Raw genomic sequence first — 27,658 nt, forward strand, 5'->3', positions numbered from 1 at the left:
AATTTATAAGTAATAAAAATTTAAAGAATAAAATATCAAATAGACCAATTTTCCTTATTTTTCAAGACCTTGTTAAAGTGTACAAGAAGCCAAAAATTCCAAAGAAGGCGGAGTCAACAAAGTCAACAAAGTTGTTACACTTCTATTACAAAGTAATTGATGAGCTTATCAATGAGCCTATCAATGAGCCTATCAATTAGATTGTAATAGAATCAATCAATAGATGATGTTTCTTCTCTCAAAACCATAGCTAATCTAAGGGCTAAGGTTGAAGGGTGTAGGCTATAAATAAAGGGAAAAAGGGGGGGGGGGGGGGGGGGGTGGGTTTAAAAATTTTAATAAAAAAACTCCACTTGGAGAGGAGGGCCGCTCTTAGTTGAGAAAGCCTTCCAAAAATTATAACTTAAGTTTGTAATAAATAAAGTTTTTAATTTTTTTTATTTTCTTTCTTCTTCTCTTTTGATGATGAATATGAGGATTTGCTTTCTAAGAGGCCAACCCCTTGAATGTATGTTTTATTTTCCTCTTTCATTTACTTGGTTTAGAATTGCATATTTTAGGTTTAATTTCATATTTTTAATTTCATATTTGGAAGAGTAGATTTATTGCTTTGTAGTGTAAATTTACTTCTACTTTTGTAGGGTAGATTTATTTATTTATTTATTTATTGTTCTTTTATGCTTTGATTTTCTATTTCTTTCTTTTATTGCTTTGTAGTTTAGATTTACTTCTTATCTTTTATATTTTCTAGTATATATTTTTTCTTGTTTTTATTTTATAAAATGAGTAACTAATTTGTAGGAAATGTAGGATTAGATAAAGCTAATTTAATTCCTTTATATGTTTTTATTTTCTTTCTCTATGCTTAAAATGATCATATTAGGATAATCAACTAGAGAACTAATTAGTAAGAAAAAAGTTTAATAATCTATGATTTACTTGAGTGGTTTATCGGTTATACTTATTTAATTCTAGGTTTATTATCTAGTTATTTATTTTCTTTTCATGAGTAATAATATTGCTTGGACATGATTGATAGGTTATGCTTATTTTAAGTAACTTGATAGTCTATACTTAATAATTCTAAAGTAATATACGAATAAAAGAGAGTAATTCTTAAATGTAGGTCAAAATTAAGTAGTGAATTCAATCCTAGATTCCTATTCTTCTCTCTTGATTCCCTTTACCTTTTTGATTATTTCTTCTTTTAATTTCTTGTCGTAATTTGATTCTCCTTTTTATTTGAATTTTATTTTTGTTCTCTCATATTTTTACTCTTGTTGTTTTCTTTTTATTTCAATTTTTTCCTACTCTCTCATTCTTCTCTTTCTCTCATTCTCTCATCTTGATTTGGCCTTTTATTTTTGTGTAAAATCTCCCTCTATCAAAAACACATGCCACTTTTATTTACTTTCTCATTAGTTTCCTCCACAATCTATAAACCCCTTTTGATCTCACTTTCTAATAGTCTTCCTCCTCGTTGATCGATATCTTAAGTATTATACTAGATAGTTGTGCTTTTGCAACTTTGCATATTTTTAGGCTCATCATGACTTCATCTTGGGGCTTCTCAAAGCCTTTCACCACAATATCCCAACAATCTATCGATACTAATAGAGCCTTCATTTGAAACCACCAATTTTTATAATATTCTCTCATGAGTTTAGGAGTAACAAACGCGGTCACTCCATTGAAGTTTATCTTAACTTTGATACCAATTTGGTAACAATATTTTGCCTAGGATAAATAAATAATTTGGGGGATAAAATAGTCTATTGACCTTTCTTGGAATGTTTCAACTTACAAAAACAGATCACATATGTATAATACTACAATGACTCTTAGGCATCTTAACAAAAACTCTTGAATTTTCCAAAAATATTCATGCATCTAATATGTTCATGCATTTGACTCCTCTAGTAACTAAATGGCGTTTCCAATTCGCAAGGTAATTAATTAAGTTTACTTTCAACAAATCTTGCACTCATTATTCCCTCTATGAACTGCACTAATTCCTAATTTTTACTTAGATATAGATCACAACTGCGTACTAAAATGATAAAAATATAATATTGGTCTCTCTAGTACTTTTGATAGCGGTGCGGATCTGCATCCTATAATTTTATAGTTGATTTCTCTTTAAATTCAAAAACCACCAGAAAAGAAGCCGCTTCTAATGAAAGAGCACAAGAAGAGGCGACAAAATCTTGCTCCACTCTTAGTCACTCTAGTTCACTCAATAGGTTCGTTGACGGCTGATCGATCACCCAGCCTAAAGGGCAGTAATTGGCGTCTTTTAATAATGACATACTATTATAATCACAACAACGACAAAGAAATTCAATACGGACACTACAGTAATCCGATAATAATATTATTAGTATCACTCACCTACATTGCCTACTCTCTCTAAGTTTCCTTCACGGACGCTCGATCATATTATTGCAATTATATAATCACTCACCAACATTTCCTACTCTCTCTCTAAGTTTCCGTTCTCTATGCATATAAAATAAACCCTCTCCCCCTCTCTATAATCTTTCATACTCCAACTCCCTCTTATAATCTATTCATGGACCTCACTTACGTTTCTTATACCATTCATATCCCAAAACCTCTGATATCATTCCTCCGTGCTATTGATCTCGTCGGCTATATCATCTCCGTTATCTTCTACTATTTACATCTCTACCCTTCTTCCGAACTACAGCCCCCTCCGTGGGAAGATCGCGCTATAGAGAACTCGGTCTCATCGCCTCCTGCGATGAGTACTCCTCCTTCGCTTAAGAGCACACTTCCAGTTGCAGCCTACGGCCTGTTTCTGAAGAAAAATTATGGGTATTTCGATAATCATGAAGAGCCAATGTGCGCGATTTGTTTGACTGGATTTAGATTGAAGGAGAAGGTGAGAGATCTACGAAACTGTGGGCATTTGTTTCATAAGCATTGCATTGATCGATGGATTGATATGGGGAAGGTTACGTGTCCATTGTGCCGATTGGAGCTATTGCCGGCCAGGGGAAAGGGAGGTACACGGGGATTGTTTTTTTGATTTTTGTGAAGAAGCTCATGTGAATTTTCGAATCAGGGGCTTGGATTTGTGCCTGTGGCTTGGTTGGTGACATGATGCTCGTCAATTTAAGTAAATGACATAGTCTTCTTCTGTAGAATTGTAAGTTTTGTGTTATTAAAATTTTAGGGGCAAATATGTGCATACTGTAGCTAGGGGTCAATTAGAATTGAAAGACAATTTCTTTCCTTCAGTAGGGTTGTTTACCTATTAACTTCGGCTTAAACAAAAATCCTACATGAAGACTTACTCTTTCGTCTCTTTGAGATGCTTCTCCTGTTCTTTCTTTTAATGTAAGCTACGAGTTTTTGTTTTCTGGTGAAGGAAGAAAAAGAATGAGAATTTGAATACAAAATCGCTCACCCAAAGGAATTAGATGAGGAGTATCGTAATAAGAGCTCGGATGTCTAAAAAATTCGAAGTAGTCAGCTAAGTGACTAACAATTAAATTTTTTTTTAAGAGAAATGCTATAACTAGACGATAATAGTCTTAATTACAATGCACAGGCAATAAGCATTGATTCCAATTATTGAAAACCGGTGCGAAAACATGCGCAGATCTTCCGATTAGATCTACTCCATCCAACTAGGGCAAACAATTTACTTAACAATAAGAAAACAACAAGAAGATCGAGCAAATTCGAACAAACTAACAAGCCACAACAATATGGCAGAAAAATAAATACTAGATACAAAGATGCAGATTTATGGTGGTTCAGCAAGCGATGAGAATTTTGGGTCTTTTTCTGACTCGTTCGCGCTAGCTGGTTTACTAGCAGGAGCTCTGTGTCACTGCTTCTTTTATGTTTCTAACTCTTTAGATGTTTTCCAGGTTGAAATACAAGGCTAAAAAATCTTAATACTACTACAAAACACAAAATTATGGAGTCCTCTCTTGAGAAGTGCGATTAGAGATTTAACAGTTGTAGTCTAGGTATCATTAGTGCAATGAAAATTTTAACTATTGTAGTCTAAGTTATAATTACTAAATTTTATAATGATTCTTTTATGAATTCCCGTGGTGAAAGTAAAGTTAAAAGAGTTTATTTGAATATATAAATTGAGAAGTGCAACGATACCAATCATGCTAGTCAAATTCAAAACCGAGGCTTATCACTCTATTTTTTGGTGGCTTATTTTGTTAGTTGACCTGTCAACTTGTAAACATCATAAATCATTGACGAGTTAACCTTTCGTCAATATATATTAAGTAACTAGATCATATATAGGTTCAATGATGTTCAGCCTTGTGTGAACGTGGGGCGTGACGTGGGGTCCACCTACCCACATGAAGAGATAGCTGATATCTCTGTTTGAGCCCACGAACCGATTTTCTCTCCCAAAGCTGTATATATAGCTTGCCATCGGTTCCTAGGGCTTTGTGCAAGTGCAGGAGAAAAATCACAGAGGGCGTGCAACAGCTTGGCGGTTGTCCTTTTGAGAAGAAAAACAGGGAGTTAATTGAGGGTTTTATTTGTAAGGTCTTGTGTTATTGTAAACCCTATTCGTATACTTTTCCTCTTTAATAGTAGATCCCACCCCCACCCCCACCCCACCCCACCCTCTTCCTCACCCCGTAGACGTAGGTAACTTGCCAAACCACGTAAAATTATTTGTCTTGTTGTGATTTGTAATAGCTTGTTAGGTTCCCTCGACAAGTCAGTCCTAGAACTGATGAGAGGAAGAGTGTATATCCCACTTTGTTGAGATATATCACTGTCGATTTTTATTTCCTTTGAAAAATAGGGATTTAGTTGTGATCTTACTCTCTTGTTGTGCACCAAAAGTGCTGCCAAAATTTTCGCCGTGCGCAACAAGTGGTATCAGAGCACAGGTCTTGGCTTGGGGCTTGTTCGAAGGATTCGCTGAAGGATTCTTATTTGAAGAGTTAGATCTACAACATGGGTGAAACAAGCACTTCGGGATCGTCTCGTTCGAAGGCAATATAGAGTCTGAGCATCAATAATACAAAGATTGATGTTCTAAAGTTCGATGACAAGATCAATTTTGGTTTATGGAGGTGCTAGGTGATGGATGCGTTGGATGCACAAAATTTAGAGGATTCTCTTGAGTTAAAAGAGAAACTAGATGATATGAATGACAAGGTTTGGAAGACGATGAACATTAGGGCTTGTGGAGTTATTAGGTCATGCTTGACGCCGAATCTAATTTATGATATGATGAAAGAGACGTCGGCGAAGAAATTATGGGAAACGCTCAATGAAAAGTATCTTACTAAAAGCATTAAGAATCATCTTCGTTTGAAGAAGAGGTTTTACTAGTTCAATATGAAGAGGGGAGTTTTCATTAGGGAGCATGTAGATAACTTTACGAAGTTGCTTTTAGATATGGCCAATATTGATATCATGGTTGAGGATGAAGGTAAGACGATGTTACTTTTGTGTTCGTTGACGGAGAATGATTATGGTACTTTTGTCCTAACTATGATCAATGGTAGAACTACTATTAGTTATAATGAGGTGACCTCAGATTTGATAAATTATGAATTGAGGAAAAGTGATAACGAACCCTCCGAGAAGGTATCAGGAGATGCATTAGTAGTTCGAGACCGTACTTCAAACCGTTGGCAGTCCAACCGCTCAAAATCGAGGAATAAAGGTGGCCATAAGAGTGTTAGTAGGAACCAATGTCGTTTTTATAAAGAAGAAGGACATTAGAAGAACGAGTGCCCAAAGTTAAAAGATAAAGCCGAAAAGAATAAAGGGAATGTTGTACAAGCTTCGGAAGTGAATATTATCAAGGCTAGTGACGATAATTCAGATACGAATTCTTCAGGCTTTCATGCTCAGCATTACCATCAGTTTGTTACCCTGACTCTACAGAGTGGATGATGGATTTTTATGCTACATATCATATTTGTCCTAGGAGGGATCGGTTCTCCAGCTTTGAGGAGTTGAAAAGAGGGGATGTCATGCTTATGGGTAATGATCATGTATGCGCTATTAGTGGTATTGGTACAGTTTGGATCCGTATATGTGACGGGGTGACCCGAGAGCTAAAGGAAGTAAGGTTCGTGTCGTAGTTAACGAAGAACATTATTTCACTTGAAACTTTGAAGGCAACTGGCTATCGGGTGATCTTGGAGAATGCAACTCTGAAGGTCACGAAGAGCTCCATGATGGTGATGCGAAGTGTTAGGGAAAATAACCTAGACTACTTGAAGGACAAGACAGTTACAGGGGGTCTGGCAGCTTTTATTACTACAGAGGAGGACACTACTAGTTTATAGCACATACGTTTAGGACACACTAGTGATAAGTCCCTACAGCATTGGCAAAACATAGGCTATTGAAAGGTACGAAGACCTGCAAGATGGAGCTGTGTGAGCATTGTGCACTTGGGAAGAAAACGAGAGTGAAGTTTGGCACCACTGTTCATAATACCCAAGATATATTAGACTATATTTACACAAATATTTGGGGTCCTTCTAAGCACACATCACTTGGTGGGGCCAACTATTTTATCACTTTTATTAACGATTATTCCAAGAGAAATTGAGTATACCCTATGAAGCATAAACATGAGGTCCTGGATATTTTTGTGGAGTGGAAAAAGAAAGTGAAGCTACAGACAGGTAAAAAGGTGAAGACTCTTCGTTCGGACAATGGAGGGGAGTATAAGAGTGATCCGTTTCTATAGTTTTATTTGGATGACGGCATTAGGCGACACTTCACAGTTCATAAGACACCATAACAGAACGGGTGGCTAAGAGATTGAACCGTACCTTGCTGGAGAAGGTGCGATGTATAATGACACAGTGGATTGTCAATATCCTTTTGGGCCGAGGTGTTGGTTTATGCGAGTCATCTCGTAAATAGGTTGTCGTGCACTGTGATACAGGGGAAGACTCCGATGGAGCATTGGTCTGGTTTGGTGGCTAGTGAATATGAGTCGCTTCGGATATTTGGTTTTCCAGCTTATTACCATGTCAGTGATGATAAATTGAATCTGAGGGTAAAGAAAGCAGTCTTTGTGGGCTTTAGAGAAGGAGTAAAAGGCTTCAATTTGTGGGATCCACATGACTAGAAGAAAATTATTAGCAGAGATGTCACATTCAATGAGGCATACATGATAAGGCCTCAAGTCCCTCAGCAGGTGGAGGGAGACCAGACAGTTGGACTATCGCAACAGATGGAGGATGATGTGACTCCACCCACTCTAGATAGCATTGTATCCATTGAGGCTCCTACAGTGGTGGCACTAGAAGGAGATAGGATGACAGTCGGGCATTTAGAGGATACAGTGAATGGTGAGACTCAGGAGCTGGGTCATGTTCAGAAGTCCATTGCAGCAAACAGACCCAGAAGAGTGATTCGTCGGCTATCTAGATATAATGATGTCATGGTTGCATATGCCTTATCAACAGAGATCGTTGATGATTTGGTTTCTTCTATATTCAAGGAGGTAGAGTCTAGCTCTAATTTGATCAGTTGGAGGGAAGCTATGGAGGAGGAAATGTGCTCTCTTCAGAAGAACGGTACTTGGGAACTTGCAAACCTACCGAAGGGTAAGAAGGCTATTGGATGCAAGTTGGTGTATGCAAAGAAAGAGGGATCTTCTATTAGGGACATTTGATACAAAGTCAGATTGGTTGCCAAGGGTTATGCACAGCTTAAGGGCGCTAAATATAACAAGGTATTCTCACCTGTTGTAAAACATTCGTCGATTAAGATTCTATTGGCATTGGTGGCACAGCTGGATTTGGATTTGGTCCTGATGGATGTTAAGATAGCCATTCTACATGAAGATTTAGAAGAGATTTACATGATACAACCCATGGGGTTCAAAGCTGTAAGAAAGGAAGAATTGGTGTGCAAGCTGAAAAAGTCTCTTTACGGATTGAAGCAATCACCGCGATAATGGTACAATAGATCCGATGACTTTATGATTGGCCGAGGGTACACGAGGAGCCCATATGACCCATGTGTTTATATGCATAATCGATAGGATGGTGAGTACATCTATTTGTTACTATATGTTGATGATATGTTTATTACCTTCAGGAATTCTTTGGCTATTCGAAAGTTAAAAAAGGAGCTGTCATTCGAGTTTGAGATGAATGATCTTGGAGAGGCGAAGAAGATATTAGGTATGAAGATCGAGAGAGATAGGGCGAAAGGGAGATTGAAGATTGCACAGAGGAGTTATCTACAGAAGATGTTGAAGAAATTCAGCTTTGATGAAAATGCAAAGGCAGTGAGTACTTCATTGGCTCCCCACTTTAAACTTTTAACTTTGATGTTGCCTGTTTTAGTTGAGGACAGAGAATATATGTTAAATGTTCCATATGCTAGTACGGTTGGTAGTTTGATGTATGTTATGGTGTGTATGAGGCCAGATTTATCACAGGCCATGAGCATGGTATCTAGGTACATGCACGACCCTAGGAAGGGTTATTGGGAGGCCGCGAATTGGATTCTATGGTATATCAAAGGTACCGTGGATGTTGGTTTTGTATTTTAGAAGAATGAGAAGACAGTGCAGGATTATATTGGCTATGTGGAGTCAGATTATGCGGGGGATCTTGACAAGCGTCGGTCTACTTTTGGGTATGTGTTCACATTGGCAGGAGCACCGGTATATTAGAGAAGTACACTTCAGTCTATAGTGGCTCTCTCTACTATAGAGGCGGAGTATATGGCAATAACTAAAGTTGTGAAGGAGGCTTTGTGGTTATGTGGATTGTTGGAGGACTTGGGGATTGCACAGGAGACCATTCGGGTATATTGTGATAGCATGTCGGCTATCAATTTGGTGAAGAACCAGGTCTATCATAAACACACGAAGCACATTGATGTCAGATTCTACTTTGTTCGTGATGTTTTGGATGGCGGTGATGTCATTTTAGAGAAGATCCACACAAAGGAGAACCATGCGGATATGTTGACCAAAGTTGTTTCAGGTGTTAAATTTGATCATTGTTTGGAGCTTTTGAACATTCTTCGGTGTTGAGGTCTTTGGAGACCATTTGGGTGAATTACGTTCGGCTTGATTCCTTGGGCAAGAGGATACGTAGGCAGTCATGTTTGATGCAGCTGGTTTGGATTAGTTGATTTTGATGGGGGTGAGATTAATTGAGCTCTCATTCAAGTTCCTGACTTGTTGTGGATTGAGTCCGTTGCCGTTGATTTATTCCACTTCGTACTGGACGTAACAAGTGGGACATTTGGTTGTTTTGTTATCTGCTCAGTTTTGAGAAAAACTTCGCTGAGATGGAGAATTGTGAACGTGGGGCGTGACGTGGGGTCCACCTACCCGCGTGAAGAGATAGCTGATATCTTTGTTTGAGCCCACGAACCGATTTTCTCTCTCGAAGCTATATATATAGTTTGCCATCGGTTCCTAGGGCTTTGTGCAAGTGCCGGAGAAAAATCGCAGAGGACGTACAATAGCTTGGCGGTTGTCCTTTTGAGAAGAAAAACAAGGAGTTAATTAAGGGTTTTATTTGTGAGATATTGTGTGATTGTAAACCCTATTTGTATTCTTTTCTCTCTAATAGTAGATCCCCCCCCCCCCCCCCCCCTTGCCCCGTGGACATATGCAACTTGCCAAACCACGTAAAATAGCTTGTCTTGCTGTGATTTGTAATAGCTTGTTAGGTTCCCTCGACAAGTCAGTCCTAGAACTAATGAGAGGAAGAGTGTATATCCCACATTGTTAAGATATATCACAGTCGATTCTTGTTTCCTTTGTGAAACAGGGATTTAGTTGTGATCTTAATATCTTGTTGTGCACCAGAAGTGCTGCCGAAATTTTCGCTGCGCAACACCTTGCTTAAGGAGGAATTAATTATGGACAAACCTTTTCCTTAGGATTATCTTTTTTTTCGGTTATAGATGTTAAATTAATATTATTAAGTTTAGATATTAACTTAATATTTTTAGGGTTCATCTTAATGATCCAACCCAAAGACAATAAGTGCGTAAAGATTTACTTAAACGGCCTCTATTCTGTTCTTATCTCGATTTAAAAAGATATCTTGTCATATTGCTCACGATAAGAAATATCCTAATACTGTTACTTATTGTTGCCATAATTAGTGACTTTTGCTTTACTCTTAATATCAAACCACACCTCTCAATAAGAAATTTGGTTCCTTACTAAATGGAGACAATGGCTTTGTAATTGCATCGTTAGCATCGGGTCATTCGTTTCTCTCTCATGTAAATTATTCAGCTATAAAAGAAAAAGAAATTAATGCTGGAAAAAGTAGCACACAATTGTGACATCATACTTCCTACTTAGAAAGTCTATAAGAAAAATCTACATGATAGGATGATCTAATCCATATCTATATAAATAATAAATTACCAATACCATTTTATACAGTGAAAAAGGTTCTGGTAAGATCCTAATATCTCCTAATAAGAAGATCCTAGCCTTTCATTTTCATCATGGTTTTTTATTTTCCCACCCATCCTTGTGAGCCCCATGTCAACTCTTAACACTTCTCATTAGAAAATATTAATATTAGTAGAGGATCTTGCTAACACCAGCACCCTCCTCGAGAGGGCCAACTTCCGTCTAAGTCTGATGACTCATAATAAATACACCAGTACCTTATACCTATTGTTTGTATTTGGCATCCCAATTCACAACTTGATTTGATGGCGATAATAGTATCAACTACATGGCTTGAAAATGTCCTCCTGCTATCTAAACACGTGGACAACTTTTGAGTACTGGAATCAAACAAGCTGAAGATCACTATTAAATGCAAGCGAGTACACGAAGACGTGGGGCTCAGCTGAGCTGTCGGTCGTATGGTGCTCGACTGCTTCCACGCTCGCAAGTATCGGCGTGGAAATTTTCTAGAAGGACCTGCCAACAACTCAAAAGTCCCCATCACTCATTGGTTCCTTATATCATTTTGCCCGCGATAAAGTAAACGACACGACGACACGTACATAGTATTTGGAAGGTTCCATTTTGAATTTGTTTCCCCCCTCTTCTCCTTGCATTCTCAAGAAATTACAACGAAAATCATGAGGATCTAATACCAAAAAGTACCTTATATATCAAAAAAAAAAAAATGACTATAATGAACAAAGGACACTAAAGGGAGTTGAAATACACAAGTACCCTCATTTAATTAATGTAGCTCAACAATTAAAATTAATATAGTAAACTTAATTATAAAATTCAAATATCCTCAAATATTTAGGTACCGATATTTACAAACCAACATGATAAAAATAAACCCAATGAAATAGTTTCAAATAATTTATAACTCCTAAGAGTTCACTGTATATTCTGCAGTCAAAGGTAAGTCAATCTCTAGAGAAGAACTGTGAGAGTCCCAGCGGATAGCTAAAAACAACATCCGATGTGTCGAGGCAAAAGCATGCCTTAAAATATGTAACTAGTCTAAAAATAGACCAATCAGCTATAGATGGTTAAAAGCTAAATGGCTGGAAAGAATATCTAAAAGATATAAGATTAAATTTTACAAGCATCATTCAGTACTGAACTAAAACATCCAACATTATCAATTAATCTTATTTTCTGTCCTAGATATTATAAATAGTCCAACAGACTAAACTATAATTCGTTAAAGATAAAACAGACATGGAACCAAATTAGATGTTTGAAAATCCAAACCAGACGCCAGATGTTCGACAAAACAACCTGGACATCTGTGTAAGCAAACCCAAAAAGAGCGTTGTTTGTCAACTACATTCAGACGTCTCTGTTTTCCCAACTAGATATCAAATTCCCAATCTAATGTCGGACCGCTAGACATCTGATTTCAAATCAGACATCTAATGTCGAGTGATCAGATGATTATATATGTTAATCGCTGCTCCTGTCAATTGATCTATTTCAGCTTGTTTTCTTTGTCGTGTAAAATTTCCTAGTCTAAAACGATATTACCAAGTTTAAAATGACGCAACTACAAGAAACTAAGATTTCATGCGCCTTCATGCATGTTTCGAAAATTTTTGGTATTTCAAAGTGTTCATGAGGTATTAAACCCTATTTAATGTTATATTATTATAATTTAAAATATCTAGAATCATCAACTATAAATCCTATATATTTTATATGAATTTCTAAGGTTTTAATCATCACAAAAAATAAAATAAACTATGACTTATGTATAACAAGTGCAAGGAATTCTAGAAAAAAATATTTGAAGAGCAAGTGGTACTTGCCTTAGGCTCTACCACTAGATATGTAGTGCGTATCCTCGAGATGAGATCCAATTACCTCCATTACTATAGTATGAACTTCACGAGTTGAAGAGGATGAGGATTCACAAGCATGTCTTACTCTAGCTCTATTTTCTCCTTTTCTCTCTCTTCTTTTTCTCTTTCTGAATCCCTCTCTGGCTGGACTCAAGATGAGAAAATGATGTTGGCATTTTTGTTTTGATGATGTTATATCAAACAATTTACAACTAATATTGTTTATGTTTTCTATTTATTGTAGACAAACAATGAGTTGGAGAATGGATGGACTAGAGCTTTCACGATCATATCCTTTGGAGGATGGAAGGAATATCGATATGAAGCAATACATTCAAGTTAAAGATTCAAGTTCAATCTTCATCCGTAAGTTTACCAAGTCATGCTCATTGAAGACCTTCAGATAGCTTAAGTAATTTAGTTTAGGGTTTATATTATGTGTGTTGGTACTTTAAGCTCAATATCATATACACACACACACAAAATTTATTAGTTTATCCATTTTCTTATTTTATCCACAAATAAAATTTTTACAAGCAAAATAAATATTTTTATACATACATATTTGTTTTCATGTGGATAAATAATTTTGGTTTAGTGATATAGATATGAAATAAATACACATTCATATACATATTTATACGTTTCATATTCTATTGTATTTGGAAAAATATTGAGTTATTTGTTTATGAACTTAACAATTATTATTTATATCTTTTATTAAGTCTATAAAATCATTTGATAAAGTTTCAAAAGTTTGTTTAAGTCAAAATGACAAAAACAAGTGTTTTGTATTTTCATGTTTTGGACTAGTTTTGAAAAATAATGAGATTTTACAAATGTGAAGTGCAATTCTAAAAATTCTTTTTGTAACATGTTCATTAATATGTTTATAAATATTTTCTAAAATTTTATATTTTTTAAAATTTATTTGTCATTTTTAAAGTCACTTCAAAAATTAGTTTTATTGTTTTAAATAGGTTGATAAAGTGTTATCAGTCGACTGATACACGAGTTCAGTCGACCGATGAAAACGCCTGAAATAGTCAAAAGTTTCTATTTTTCTATCGGTCGAGTGATCAGTCGACTGATGACGTGTTGTTGGCCTGCAACGGTCATCTCATCAGTCGACTGATGAACAATATCAGTCGAGTGATGCCGTAACGGCTTGTTTTTTTAGCCTTATCCTGTTTTAAGTTTTTGATCTTTTTGATTTGATTTCCTTGTGTTTTGGGGTCCCTATAAATACCGCTCATGCCTCGGACCAAAAACTATCCAAGAAAAGTTTTAAAAAAGTTTTACAAGTTTGTTTAAGGGTTTTTAAGTTTGTTTTAGTGTTTATTTGATTTGTGAAGAAGTTTTGACAAGTAGAGGAGATCATCTTTATTGTTTGACCTTCAATGTCCATCTCTTCATCTTGTTTTTCAGTGAAGAATTTCTAAACTCTTTTCTAGCTCTTTATTTGTTTTGATTATAATTTTTATTAGCTAGAATTACATTAAGTTTAGTTTTGATTTATCTCTTTGTTACACACACCCACATTGAGTTTTTAGTAATTTCATGCATAGTATATTTGGGTTGTGAGATTGTAACTTAGAGCTGGGCTTAATTGAGTTCGCATCTTGTTTAGAGAACAACCATTGTATTAAGAGCTATTATTGTGTGGTGTAAATATTATTCGGGTTAGCGTTGAAAATCCGGTTGTGTAGTGGATTCTCCCCGGGAGTAGGGAGTGGAGACGTAGGATGGAAGGTCCAAACTCCGTGATCATTTTTCTTGTTTGAGTTTGGCTTGGCGCACTTATATATTTGTTCATCTTTATTGTCATTCTCTTTTGTCTAATTCATCCATTATATCGTTTGTATTTGTTTATCTTGTTTCACCCTTGTTTATATTGCTTATCCTTACATATAATTATTACATATCATTCTTGCTAGGATATATTTATTTATAAGTTTTTAATTTGACATAAGTCAGATTAGATTAGCATAAACCCTATTCACCCCTCCCCCACCCCCCCTCCCCCCCCCCCCCCTCTAGGGTGCTTTCAATTGATATCAGAGCTTGGTGCTCTTTGATTTAAGGTTTAATCACATTGAGTTAAAAATTCAAGTTATCTTTTTGTGTTAATCTAATTTTGAGATTTTTTGTATCTTGCTTGCATATTTTTTAATTATGGACTTTCATTGTTCACCTTGTTTAGGCTATGATCCTAATATTACTCCTAGAATAGATAATTTTTCCTATGATCAATGGTGCTCTAGATTTAATATATTTGTTCGATCTAGACACTTTGATTTATAGAAAATTATAGATTGTGCTTATATTATACCCACTTAGAAGAAATCCAAGTGGAGTAAAAAATATCATAAGATGTTTACAATGAATAAGCTATTGTTAGAATTTTTGTGTAACGCTTTTGATTTATTTTTTCTAACAAGCTTGATTCATTTGATAGTTCTTACAAATTGTGAAAATTCATAGAAGCACATCAAGGGAACTTGGAGGCAATCCGACAAGCTTTGGAGGATTCTTCTTCAAGTTTATGTAGAGCATCATACACACGGACACTAGGCGATAGCCCTAGCGAGGTATGCGATTCGGATTCCAAAAGTGAATTAACCATTAGCGAACTCGCATGTGCATATGATAGGTTAATACATGCATGCACTAAGTTACATAAAAATTTTATTGACCTTAAAACCAAGCACGTAACTTTAAAATCAGATCATGAATTGCTAGCATCTAAATTTGATACTATTGCTAAAGATAATGTGATCCTTAAAGAAAATAATAAAAAATTAAAATTGGATCATATTACATTGAGTTTCAATGTTGCTAGCTTAATTCATGAGAAGAATGATGTCATATTAGAAGTAGAGTCTATTAGAAATAAAAATGATCATATTTGCTCTACTTCTATTGACAATGCTTCTATGCCTAATGTTTAGTTGAATAATATTAAAACACATTTCTTCTTTAGATTCAATTCTTAACACATGCATTGTCAATAACAAAAAACTTATGGACTTATGTGTAAAGTCTTATGCTAACTCTTCAAAACCAAGCATTCACTATGCACATATGTATAGTAAAGTTTATAAGTGTTCTATTTGCAATCGTAAAGGCCATTTAGCTAAATTTTGCTATGATGCACAAAAACCCAAAATTGCTAATATTAGTGCTCCTTGTGCATCCCACCAAGTTTCTTCATCACACACACATATACATGCATCCAAAGTTCATCATAAGCATGCTATTGTGTATAAATATAATTTTTGTGGTAGATTTGTCCATTTGGCAAAGTTTTATTTTGATTTAAAGAAAAGGTTCAAATTTGCCAAATTCTTCAAATAAACCACGTTTGTTTAATAATATTTTACATTTGCAAAATAATTTTAAAAGACCATATATGTTTGCAAATGTTCTTCGTGCATAAGTTTATGGTCAACAAAATTAAATGGGTCTCTTTCATTGCACTTATTGTAATCGGAAAGGTCATTTGCATAATTTTGCTTTGACTGTGTTCGTATACTAAATGAATCATCCAAATATGATCACAACTCTAGGGCTTTAAGATTTAATGATAGGGGTCATGTCCCTAAATCTTTCGGCACCAAGAATGCTTGGGTGCCAAAATCCTTTTAAACCAAGATTTTTAATATTTTCATTTTTTTATTATTTCTTGGTATTTGAAAAACATGTTTTTAAAAATTTTAAGTAAATAATTTTATTTTCATTCTTTTGGCTTTGATTGTCATGAGAGGTTTGTGTTTGAGCAATCCTTGGGTTTATTGGTTGTTTATTTCCCAAATTATATTTACCGGGTACTAAAAGTCTTTATATAGATTGAAACAAGATTAAGAGCTTGATTTGGTTGCCTCTCTTATCCTTCTTTTGTCAAAAATGATATCTATTTGTCTTTATGTGATCGTGGTTTAAATCTTAATTTATGATTTCATTTGAGTGGTTTGTTTTCATTTGAAAACTTTTTTCGTGATTCTCATGTTTTTCATTCTTTGTTTTCTTAAATCTTTCATATATGGGTTTTATGTTTATGCCTTGAGACACTATTTCATAATGATATATCATTACGTGTCCTTATTGTATTTTTATATGTGAGTGATGTTTAGCATATTTTTCATCTATGCTTGCTCACATATATTTACCTTGGTCATCATTGCATATATTCCTTAAGGCATTTTGATAGGGGAGCATTCTCTATTTCTATTTTTGTGTTATACTCACCATGCTTATAGGTAGGGAGAGCTTTCACTCTCTTTATTCTTTTAATTTCCCCTTTTTGATGTTGTTAAAGGGTGAGAAATATTGTGAGTATATACTTTCTTGTTTATATGCATGCATGATAATTCTAATTTATATATTCATCGTGTATAATGCATATTTCTTTTTGTAAGTTGTTTGTCATCATCAAAAAGTGAAAGATTGTTGGCTTTTTATTTTGATGATGTATAACAAATAATTTATAACTAATATTATTTATCTAGTGTTTGTATTTTTCTATTTATTGTAGACAAATAATAAGTTGGAGGATGGATAGACTAGAGCTTTCACGATCATATCCTTTGGAGGATGGAAGGAATATCGGTATGAAGTAATACATTCAAGTTAAAGATTCAAGTTCAATCTTCATCCGTAATTTTACTAAGTCATGGAAGACCTTCAGATAGCTTGGGTAATTTAGTTTAAGTTCTATATTATGTGTGTTGGTACTTTAAGCTCAATATCATATACACACAAACAATTTATTGCTTTATTCATTTTCTTATTTTATCCACAAATAAATTTTTATAAGCAAAATAAATATTTGTATATATACATGTTTGTTTTCATGTGGATAAATGATTTTGGTTTAGTGATATAGATATGAAACAAATATGCATTCATATATATATTTATATGTTTCATATTCTATTGTATTTAGAAAAAATTGAGTTATTTGTTTATGGACTTAACAATTATTATTTATATCTTTTATTAAGTCTATAAAATCATTTGATAAAGTTTTAAAAGTTTGTTTAAGTCAAAATGACAAAAACAAGTGTTTTGTATTTTCATGTTTTGGACTAGTTTTGAAAAATAATGTGATTTTACAAATATGAAGTGCAATTCTAAAAATTCTTTTTGTGACATGTTTATAAACATTTCCTAAAGTTTTAAATTTTTTGGAATTTATTTGCTATTTTTAAAGGTACTTCAAAAATTACTTTTACTGTTTTAAATAGGCTGATAAAGTGTTATCAGTCGACTGATACATGGGTTCAATTGACTGATAAAAATGCCTGGAATAGTTAAAAGTTTTTGTTTTTCTATCGATCGACTGATCAGTCGACTGATGAGGTCTTCAGTCGATTGACGAAGTCCTTCAGTCGACTGATGATGTGTTATTAGCCTGTAACGATTATCTCATTAGTCGACTGATGAACAGAATCAGTCGACTGATGAATAGAATCAGTAGACTGATGAACAGAATCAGTCGACTGATGAACAGAATCAGTCGACTGATGAACAGAATCAGTCGACTGATGCTGTAATGACTAGTTTTTTTAGCCTTATCCTATTTTGGATTTTTGATCTTTTTGCTTTGATTTTGTTGTGTTTTGGGGTCCCTATAAATACCCCTCATACCTCAGACCAAAACTATCCAAGAAAAGTTTTAAAAGAGTTTTACAAGTTTGTTTAAGGGTTTTTAAGTTTGTTTTAGTATTTGTTTGGTTTGTGAAGAAGTTTTTACAAGTGGAGGAGATCATCTTTATTGTTTGAGCTTCAATCTCCATCTCTCCTTCTTATTTTTCAGTGAAGAATTTCTAAACTCTTTTCTAGCTCTTTATTTATTTTGATTATAATTTCTATTAGCTAGAATTACATTGAGTTTAGTTTTGATTTATCTCTTTGCTTTATTTATTTTGATTATAATTTCTATTAGCTAGAATTACATTGAGTTTAGTTTTGATTTATCTCTTTGTTACACACAGCTAGAATTACATTGAGTTTAGTTTTGATTTATCTCTTTGTTACACACACCCACATTGAGCTTTTAGTAATTTCATACATAGTATATTTGGGGTTGTGAGATTGTAACTTAGAGTTGGGCATAATTAAGTTCTCACCTTGTTTAGAGAACAACCATTGTATTGAGAGGTACTATTGTGAGGTTCACTTTGTATTACACTAGTACACCGAGAGGAGTATGTGGTGAGGGACAGGATCATTCAAAGAGTAGTGGGGTAGGTGGAAATGCCTAGAGGTAGGTTGTAATTGTTTAATGTGAAAGTTGACATCTTCATTGATAAACTCATTACAACTTCAATTGTTTACAACAAGTTCAAAAGTAAAAGTTCGCCTTTTTATAAGACTCACCTACACAATAAAAATAATAAGAATATTACAACTCTCTTCAAACGAAACACAACAATAGTTTATCTCTTGTTGCTTGCGTGGGATCTTTGCCTATACCAGGGTTTATCCGTGGACCACCAAGTGATCAGCTCAAAGTGCAGATTTCGTTGACTCGCGAAGGAGTCAAGAAACCAAAGCAATTATCTCGGCAACAGCGAGATAACCACTCTTCTCGAGATCACAGCAATGGTACGATCTCACGGGAAGAACTGGGCTGCAGATTTATCGAACTCTCCTTCTTTATGCTGAAGAATTCACTAAGTTCTCCTCCTCCTCTCTGAAATTCGTGGCTCCTCAGTCTCCAATTTAGCAGGGCTTCGTTAAGGCTTGAAAATTCTAGGTCTGTGCAAATAAAGGCCCTAGGGCTGTATTTATAGGCTTCTGGAGCTCTATTTTTTGATAAGAATGGCACATTCCCTCTTATCTTCAGTTATAACCACTTTACCATGTTTTAGGATAGCTTCAGATCAGTTAGGGCAAGATCCCAGTGGTTATCGGGTGAAAATAGCTTCGAAATAGCTTTTTTAGGCTGGGAGACACCTTGGGTGTCTCGGCCTTGGTCGAGACACTTGGAGTGTCTCGGCCAACGAGACACTTGCAGTGTCTCCTGCTAAGGCTCGAGCACTGGTCAAGCGCGTCGCGGTTATTTTGGCTGTATTTTCGTCGTCCGAAGTCAGAATTATGCAATTTAAAACGTGTAGGAAAGCGAATGAAGAGATCTACAAGCTCCCATGGTTGAATCACATTTGGAATGGACGAGACACGAGGGACGCTTCATCTTTCGTGAGCGAAGTGTAACTCCTGATCGACTCGTATATTTGTTATTCTGTTGTTCTGTTGCTTCATACGATTCGTCAACTCACTTCATGCGTTTGTTAATGTTAGATAAACTTGTTTGACTTGGATAATAATGTTCATCGTCTTGTATCTGCTTCGAGCTGCGTGTGGAAACTCATAGGTAATTTTTGATGCCTACAGATATCCCCTCCAAAGTGTTTCAGTCTCGTTACTTTTATATAAGAGCCTAAAATACTTTTGATGTGATAGGTTCTGCCTTCAGTCGGTGTAAAAGAACCTGTAGTTGGCTTCAATTCTTGACTTCTTTGATTTTTAGTCTATTCAATATTTTAACGAATAGCTAAAATTTCTCTGGCGCTGTGTTTATCGTCTGGCCGTTACCAAAGTCTCAAATCCAAACTGATGAGTTGGTTTTAGCTCGTGTCGTTGAGTTGACTTTGAACTGATTATCTTCATCGGAAATTCATATCTAAACTTTGGAGTTGATCTGAGGCCATGCGTTGACCGATGTTAACTTCCATCATAACGCGTTGACCATCATTGACCTAGGGCTACATGTTGATTGGTGCTAACCTTAGGGTTTTGTATTGACCGGCATTGACTTTCATCATAACGCATTGACTGGTGTTGACTTTTGTTGTAGCGCGTTGATCGGTGTTGACTTTCATCGCAACGCTTTGATCGACGTCTACACAGTTTATGCTCATAAGGCGTTGGAGCATGGCGGTCTCAACTGTTGGAGCTGTAGGACCAACTGTTAAAGCTGATTCATCTGTAGGTATAGATCTTATCCTGAAGTTATTGGATGCTCAAGTGTGACGCCTCTGGGTTCACACAAGGCTGTAGTCCAAGGTGAAACTAAGAATGTCAAACCTGCCATGCACCACACCGTATAATAACATGTTTCACCATCACAATTAACATCTATCTAGTGGAGTCAACAATAGGTGTAGGTACAAAAGCAAGTAAAAGATAATAGAAGAAATAACTGATGAAGTGATAGTGATCACATTGATATCTCATCGTCCAATATACAGAAATACATAGTCAATGTTTGAATAGATAACTGGAATACTCAATAAGTCTCAAGTACAAATATCTGAGTAACGGAAATAAGGCATACAGCCTTTACAACATCTAGAGAATAGTCCTCAAATGTTGAACAAAACTACAGTGGAGCTCCAAAATAAAACATAGCTAAAATAGACAGCTGAACACTAAAGTGTGTCGCCATCAACCTGCGACTCTCCGGGCTCCTGGCTCGTTACCTGAAAGGGGGAGGGACAACGAGCGTCAAAGCGCTAGCGAGCAACATCACAACCAACCCCAAGGGAACAGGGCTCGTTGTATAAGAAAATATAGATAATACATAATAGATCTAAAATCATTGATCTTACTAAAGAGGATTTTTAGTATTTAGGAATTTACAACATGAGCATAGGTACGTCGAGCGAAATAATCCAAACAAGGAAACTCTCATGTATATACCTTGTATCTCAAATTGTAAATTCCAAAACACCAAACCCGAAGTTCTAGTACAGGAACAATAATAAAAGAAATATAACAAACCCCAGAGCATAAATACAGTGCCATGTCATAGCCTACATGAGTATCATGTTATCATGTCATAATCTACATAAGTGTCATGTCATAAAACTCCTGTGAGAAAGTCATATACAGGGTTAAGAAATATGTCCGATACAGGAACAAAATGGATTATAGTCCAGCACGAGGACAAAAATGGATTATAGTCCAACACGAGGACTGTGTAACTGTGAAAAGTATATGCGGACTGATATACATATTCTATACTCACACACGTCTCGGTGTACATATCTAAACTTGTGTCAAAAGTCAACCCACATGTACAGATAAATCATTAACATGGTGAACTAGTATCAGGTCATCGAGGCAACCCCGAAAAGCAACTCAAACAGATTTAAGAATCTTTAAAACAACTCATCAGTCGATTGAGGTGTCGACTGATGACGTCAGTCGACTAATGTGTCGACTGACAAGCTCAGGCAACACAGCCTCAGCTCACCAGTCGACCGATCTGTCGACTGCGGAGCTGGGAAAACCAAATCAACCCATCAGTCGACTGATCAGTCGACTGATGACTGAGATTTCAGCCCGTCGGTCGACTGATCAGTCGACCGATTAACTGCAGAAACTCTGCACAGGTTATTATTCACCCAAAAGTTGATCTAAACTCATCCCCATCAATCCCAAGCATGAAAAATACTGATATTAACATATATGTACCAAACTAGAATGAAAGATTTACATGTAAACATTTATCAAAAGCCTTAAACACATAAAAACATGTTTGATACGTTTTGAAATCCATAAATCATGAAATAACTCTTGTCAAACATTTTCAGATCTAGATCTCTTTAATAAAACAAAATCACCAAGAACAAAACTAGGGTTTAAGATAGGGGAGAGGGGGCTAGGGTTTTCTCAGTTCTGAAGATGAGGGGGGTGATTTCGGGTGAAGGGGAAAATATACGAACAGTTAAACCCGACCCAAACCCGAACCAAATCAAAACAGACCCGAAACCTAAAAAACTGGAAATCAGCGTATCAGTCGACTGATGTGTCGACCGATACAGTCAGTCGACTGATGTGTCGACTGATCTGGAAAAATTCAGTTTTGTGCATGTTTTGCTAATTTGCAAAATCAACGCACAAAACTCTACACCCATACTCTCATATCATCTCAAATAACTTGTTATCATGCACATCAATGACCTCAAGCTATTTATCATAAAAGAATTATTTATTTACTAATAATTCACATATATTCATATAAAAATTTACGGGGTTCTACATTCTTCCCCCCTTAGAAGAATTTCGTCCTCGAAATTCGGAAACCATACGCATCTCACAATATGAACTTCCAGATAAACATATAGAGATATTTATACTTAACGATCTAAAATGGTAATATTCCCGCTCAAACCCTAATCTAGTGGAACTAGTACATCGGGTGAAAAATCTAAACAAGGAACCCCCCATATATATACCATGTGTTCTGAAAGATTAAGAATTAAGCGCGAATATTCCCATTCTAGTGTTAAATGTAAATATAACTAAAGATATAAACATCATATGAGATACTCATCATAAAATTTTTAATTTACCTGTTCAAATAGGTGTGGGTAGTCGCAACACAAATCCTCTTCGCGCTCCCAAGAAATCTCCTCAATGCCTCCTCGGTTCCACTGAACTTTCACCAAGTGAATTACCTTGTTTCTAAGTCTCTTGTCCTCTCTGGAAAGAATATGAATCGGAATCTCGACAGTAGTCAAATCCTCTTGAAGCTCAATCTCTGGTGTATCCAATACTCGCTGCTGCTCCTCATCATGTAAGTGTTTCTTGAGCATAGAAACATGAAACACATTGTGTATACTAGACATTGATGCTGGAAGATCTAGTCTGTATGACACAACTCCAACACGCTCCAGAATCTGAAATGGTCCAATGTATCTCGGTGCAAGCTTCCCCCGTCGTCCGAATCGCTGTACGCCTTTCATAGGCGACACCTTTAGCATAACTAAGTCTCCAACCTGAAACTCCAAGGGTCTTCGTCTCTTATCGGCATAGCTCTTTTGCCGACTCTGAGCTGCTAGAATCCTCTCTCTGATCAAGGCTATCTTCTCAGTAGTCTGCCTCACCAGCTCTGGTCCAAGCATCAAGCTGTCCTCCGGCTCGGCCCAACATATCGGTGACCTACAAGGTCTCCCGTACAATGCTTCATACGGGGCTATACCGATCGTCGCTTGATAACTGTTGTTATAAGCGAACTCTATCAATGGAATGTAATCCTCCCAGCTGCCTTGAAAGTCAATGACACAAGCCCGCAACATGTCTTCCAACACCTGATTTACTCTCTCTGTCTGACCATCCGTTCTAGGGTGGAAAACACTGCTGAATGATAATCTGCTGCCAAAAGAGTCCTGGAAACTCTTCCAAAAGTGCGAAGTGAACATCGAACCTCTATCCGATACAATCGTGTCTGGAACTCCATGAAGTCGAACTATCTCCCGGATAAATATCCTCGCATATGCCTCGGCAGTATAGGTAGTCCTCACTAGAATGAAATGTGCCGACTTCGTCAACCGGTCCACAATTACCCAAACTGAATCATTCTCCTTCTTCGACTTCGGCAACCCTACAATGAAGTCCATAGAAATGTCTGCCCACTTCCACTCTAGAATGGGTAAAGGTTGAAGTAGACAGGTAAAACATCTAGCCACATAGTCTGCTATCTCCCTTCGCATACCACTCCACCAAAAGTGTCTCTTCAGGTCCTTGTACATCTTAGTAGCCCCTGGATGTACTATATACCGAGTACGATGAGCTTCATCAAGTAACTCTCTCTTCAGCTCGGCACTGGCTGGTATGACTAGCCTGCCCTTCATCCGGAGACCTCCGTCTGCTCCAATGATCCAATCAGTCTTAGGCTCCTTGGAAATATCCTCCTTTCGGATTTGAATTCAAGAGTCTCTCAACTGAGCTCTGACAACTCTGTCACTCCAAGATGGTTGCACTGACATAGCTCCCAAAAATACACTGGTTCCTCCAATCTCGGGTCTAAAATCAAACTGGCTAAGAGTGATAAGATCCCGATGTAATGAACACCTCAAAGCTGAAATCCGATGTCGACGCTTCCTGCTTAAGGCATCTGCTACGACTTTTGCCTTCCCCGGATGATACTGAATCGCGAACTCGTAGTTCTTGATAAACTCAACCCACCTCCTCTGTCTCTGATTGAGTTCCTTCTAAGAAAAGAGGTACTTCAGACTCTGATGGTCTGTGAATAACTCAAACTGTACTCCATATAAGTAGTGCCTCCATGACTTCAGTGCAAATACCACTACTGCTAACTCCAAGTCATGAGTGAGATAGTTCTGCTCATGCACCCTCAACTGCCTTGAGATATAAGCTACTACCCTCTGAGTCTGCATCAATACGCCTCCTAAGCCTGCCAACGATGCATCTGTATATACGACGAATGTCCTGTCGCTGCTCAGAATAGTCAAAACCGGCGCTGTAGTCAACTTAGCCTTCAATATATCAAAGGCCTTCTGGCACTCCATGCTCCATATGAACTGTACACCCTTCTTCGTAAGGTGTGTAATCGGCGTCGCAATCTTCGAGAAGTCCTGAATGAACTTCCTTTAATATCCAGCTAAACCCAAAAAGCTACGAATCTCTGTCACCGTCTTCGGTGGTTCCCAATAAAGAATTGCTGTGACCTTTGCCAGGTCCACTGTTATGCCCTCTCTACTGATGATGTGGCCAAGAAATCTGACTTCTGAAAGCCAAAATTCGCACTTGCTGAACTTGGCATACAGCTGATGCTCCTGCAGAGTCCTCAACGCTATCCGTAGATGCTCCTCGTGATCTGCCTCCAATCTCGAGTAAATGAGAATATCATCAATGAAAACGATCACAAACTGATCTAAGAAGGGACAAAAAACCTTGTTCATCAAGTCCATGAATACCGCGGGTGCATTGGTCAACCCAAATGGCATGACCAAGAACTCAAAAGATCCATATCTAGTAAGAAAGACGCTCTTGGGAATATCCATCTCCCTAACCTGCAACTGATGATAGCCAAAACGAAGATCAATCTTCGAGAAATACTACGCTCCCTGTAACTGGTCAAACAAGTCATCAATCCTAGGTAGTGGGTACCTATTCCGGATAGTGACCTTGCTCAACTCTCTATAATCTATACATAATCTCATACTACCGTCCTTCTTCTTCACGAAGAGGACCGGCGCGCCCCACGGAGAATGACTCCGGCGAATAAAACCCTAAGCTAACAACTCATCCAACTGGGTTTGAAACTCCTTCATCTTAGCTGGTGCCATGCGATAGGGTGCGTGGGATATCGGGACTATGCCTGGCTGCAACTCAATACAGAACTCTACCTCTCTCACCGGGGGTAATCCAGGTATGTCCTGAAAGACATCCTGATACTCTGAGACAACTCTAGTCTCTAATAACTCAGCACCCTGATCCCGTCGCATCACCTCCTCGAGGTACGCCAGAAATGACTCCGCAAATCGGTTGCCCTGAGAGGTGGCTACAATCATCTTGGACCCATCAGACGCTCACAACTTGACTGTCTTCACAAAGCAGTCAATACTAATATGGTAGGAAGACAACCAATCCATACCAAGGATGACATCAAACTCGGACATATGCAACACTATCAAATCAACTATGAACTCCGACTCGTCTAAACTGACGGTACATCTCCTACAAACACTCTCCAGAAGCGATACCTCACCTAAAGGGGTGGAAACAGATAAAGGGGTGTTTAGAAGCTGAGCTACGAGCTGGAGTCTAGCCATAAATGCATGAGAGATGAAAGAATGTGAAGCTCCCGAATCGAAAAGAATACGGGCGGGGAAAGAATCCACAAGGAACGTGCCCTTCACTACGGCTCCGCTAGCTCCATGATCATGGGGAACTACTGCATAAACCCTGCCTGTGACTGAAGACTGCTCTGCTACTGGAGATGAAGAATATTGGACAATCTGCCCCTGAGGAACCTCCTGAACTGCTCGAACCTGCCCCTCAGTCCTCTAAGCTGCTGGCGGTGCCTCGAGTCTGTTCTGCTGGCCCTGACCTCTGCCCTGCTGGCGCTGCTGCTGATTCGGACCCTTGCCCTGCTGGGCTCCTGCTGGTGCGCTACGACACTCCGATGCCTTATTCCCGACCTTGTGACAGTTAAATTGCGCTGCTGATGCGCTCTCTGATCCTGCTAGAGTCCCTTCTTATAAGAGCCTTGATGCTACTGCTGATGTCCAGAAAAAGATCTCTTGTTCTTGCCTTTGTCACCACTCTGCCTTGCCTTGGCCTTCCCTTCCTTATCCTTCTTGAACATGCTATTCTCAATCTCCTGTGAAGTGGCGGCCTCAGCTACCTCCCTAACTGAATAGAACCTCCTCGAGACTAGGTATCGACGGAGATTAGGGCGAAGCCCTGCCAATAACATCTGAGCCTGACGCTCTCCTGTCTGCCACATACCCGTGAAATATAGCAACTCCATGAACCTGCTCTCAAAATCTGTAACGGTCATGTCCCCCTGAGTCAACCTAGACAACTCAAGCTCCTTCCCAGTCTGTGCTACATAAGAAATATACTGCCCATCAAAGAAGTATATGAAGTCCTCCCATGTGAGGGTCATCCTTTGCTCTGGAGTAAACTGAAGTCGGTACCATCTCCCGGCATCTCCCTTCAAGCTGTAGGATACCAATCTCTGCTTCTGCACTGAATCCACACTGAGTATGTCAAGAATGTTGCCCACATCCTCCTTCTATTTATGGGCTGTAAGAGGGTCTGGTGATCCCTGGAACTCTGGTGCCCTCATCTTCTGGTACCTCTCTACCATACGGAGCCAAGCCTCCTGCGCTGTGGCTCTATCTGGGACTGCTAGATGAACAGCTGCAAGCGTGATCTCTGGGGATCTCTCTCTGACAGGAATGGTGGGTATCCCTGCTGCTGAGCTACCGGTGGTGGTGGTGCTATATGAGTCGTCACCAACTCCTCAATGGCTGTCATCCGGGCAATAAGAGGAGCCATGATATCTACCAAATACTGAGGAGCCTGCTGCGGCTCGGGTGGTACCTGCTGAGGCTCAGATTGAGCTGGCTGCTGCTCAGATGGAGTCTGCTGTGACTCTACCTGCCCAGCTCTCCGAGTACGAGGCCTACCACGTCCTGCCATCTCGCTGCTCATAAGAAAATAAGAGTTTATGAGTCAAAATAGACCTCTATAAATAGCGTATCACAATACAATTTTTTTTCACAACATATAGTATTTGCACAAATACTTTAAACTTATACAAAAATAGTTGTTATATAAAAAAAATTCTCAAATTTTGAGATATACGCATATATCGTCCTCACTCATACTATCTGACGACCTTCACAACAACTGATAAAAGCTCTAATCAATAGCCTTCACAATCAACATCGGAAGTTACAATCTGATGACTCTCATATTTTTAAGGAGCCAAGACAAAGATTATAATATGACGATTTTTGCAACGCTCTAGCAAAAGAGACTACAAATCGACGGTCTCTTCAAACCAAAACGCGGATATCTCTCAAACCGTAAGGAGTTTGGTAAAACTGAC

General features: G+C 37.5%; 1 protein-coding gene across 1 annotated transcript; it reads left to right on the forward strand.

Annotated features, from left to right (window-relative positions):
• Positions 2,522-3,285, forward strand: LOC109836039 (E3 ubiquitin-protein ligase RHA1B-like). Its single transcript, XM_020403970.1, has one exon. The coding sequence runs from the start codon at positions 2,573-2,575 to the stop codon at positions 3,050-3,052; it is 480 nt and encodes a 159-aa protein (XP_020259559.1). The 5' UTR covers positions 2,522-2,572; the 3' UTR covers positions 3,053-3,285.

This window comes from Asparagus officinalis, chromosome 4, assembly GCF_001876935.1.
Source record: "Asparagus officinalis chromosome 4, Aspof.V1, whole genome shotgun sequence".
NCBI lineage: Eukaryota > Viridiplantae > Streptophyta > Magnoliopsida > Asparagales > Asparagaceae > Asparagus > Asparagus officinalis.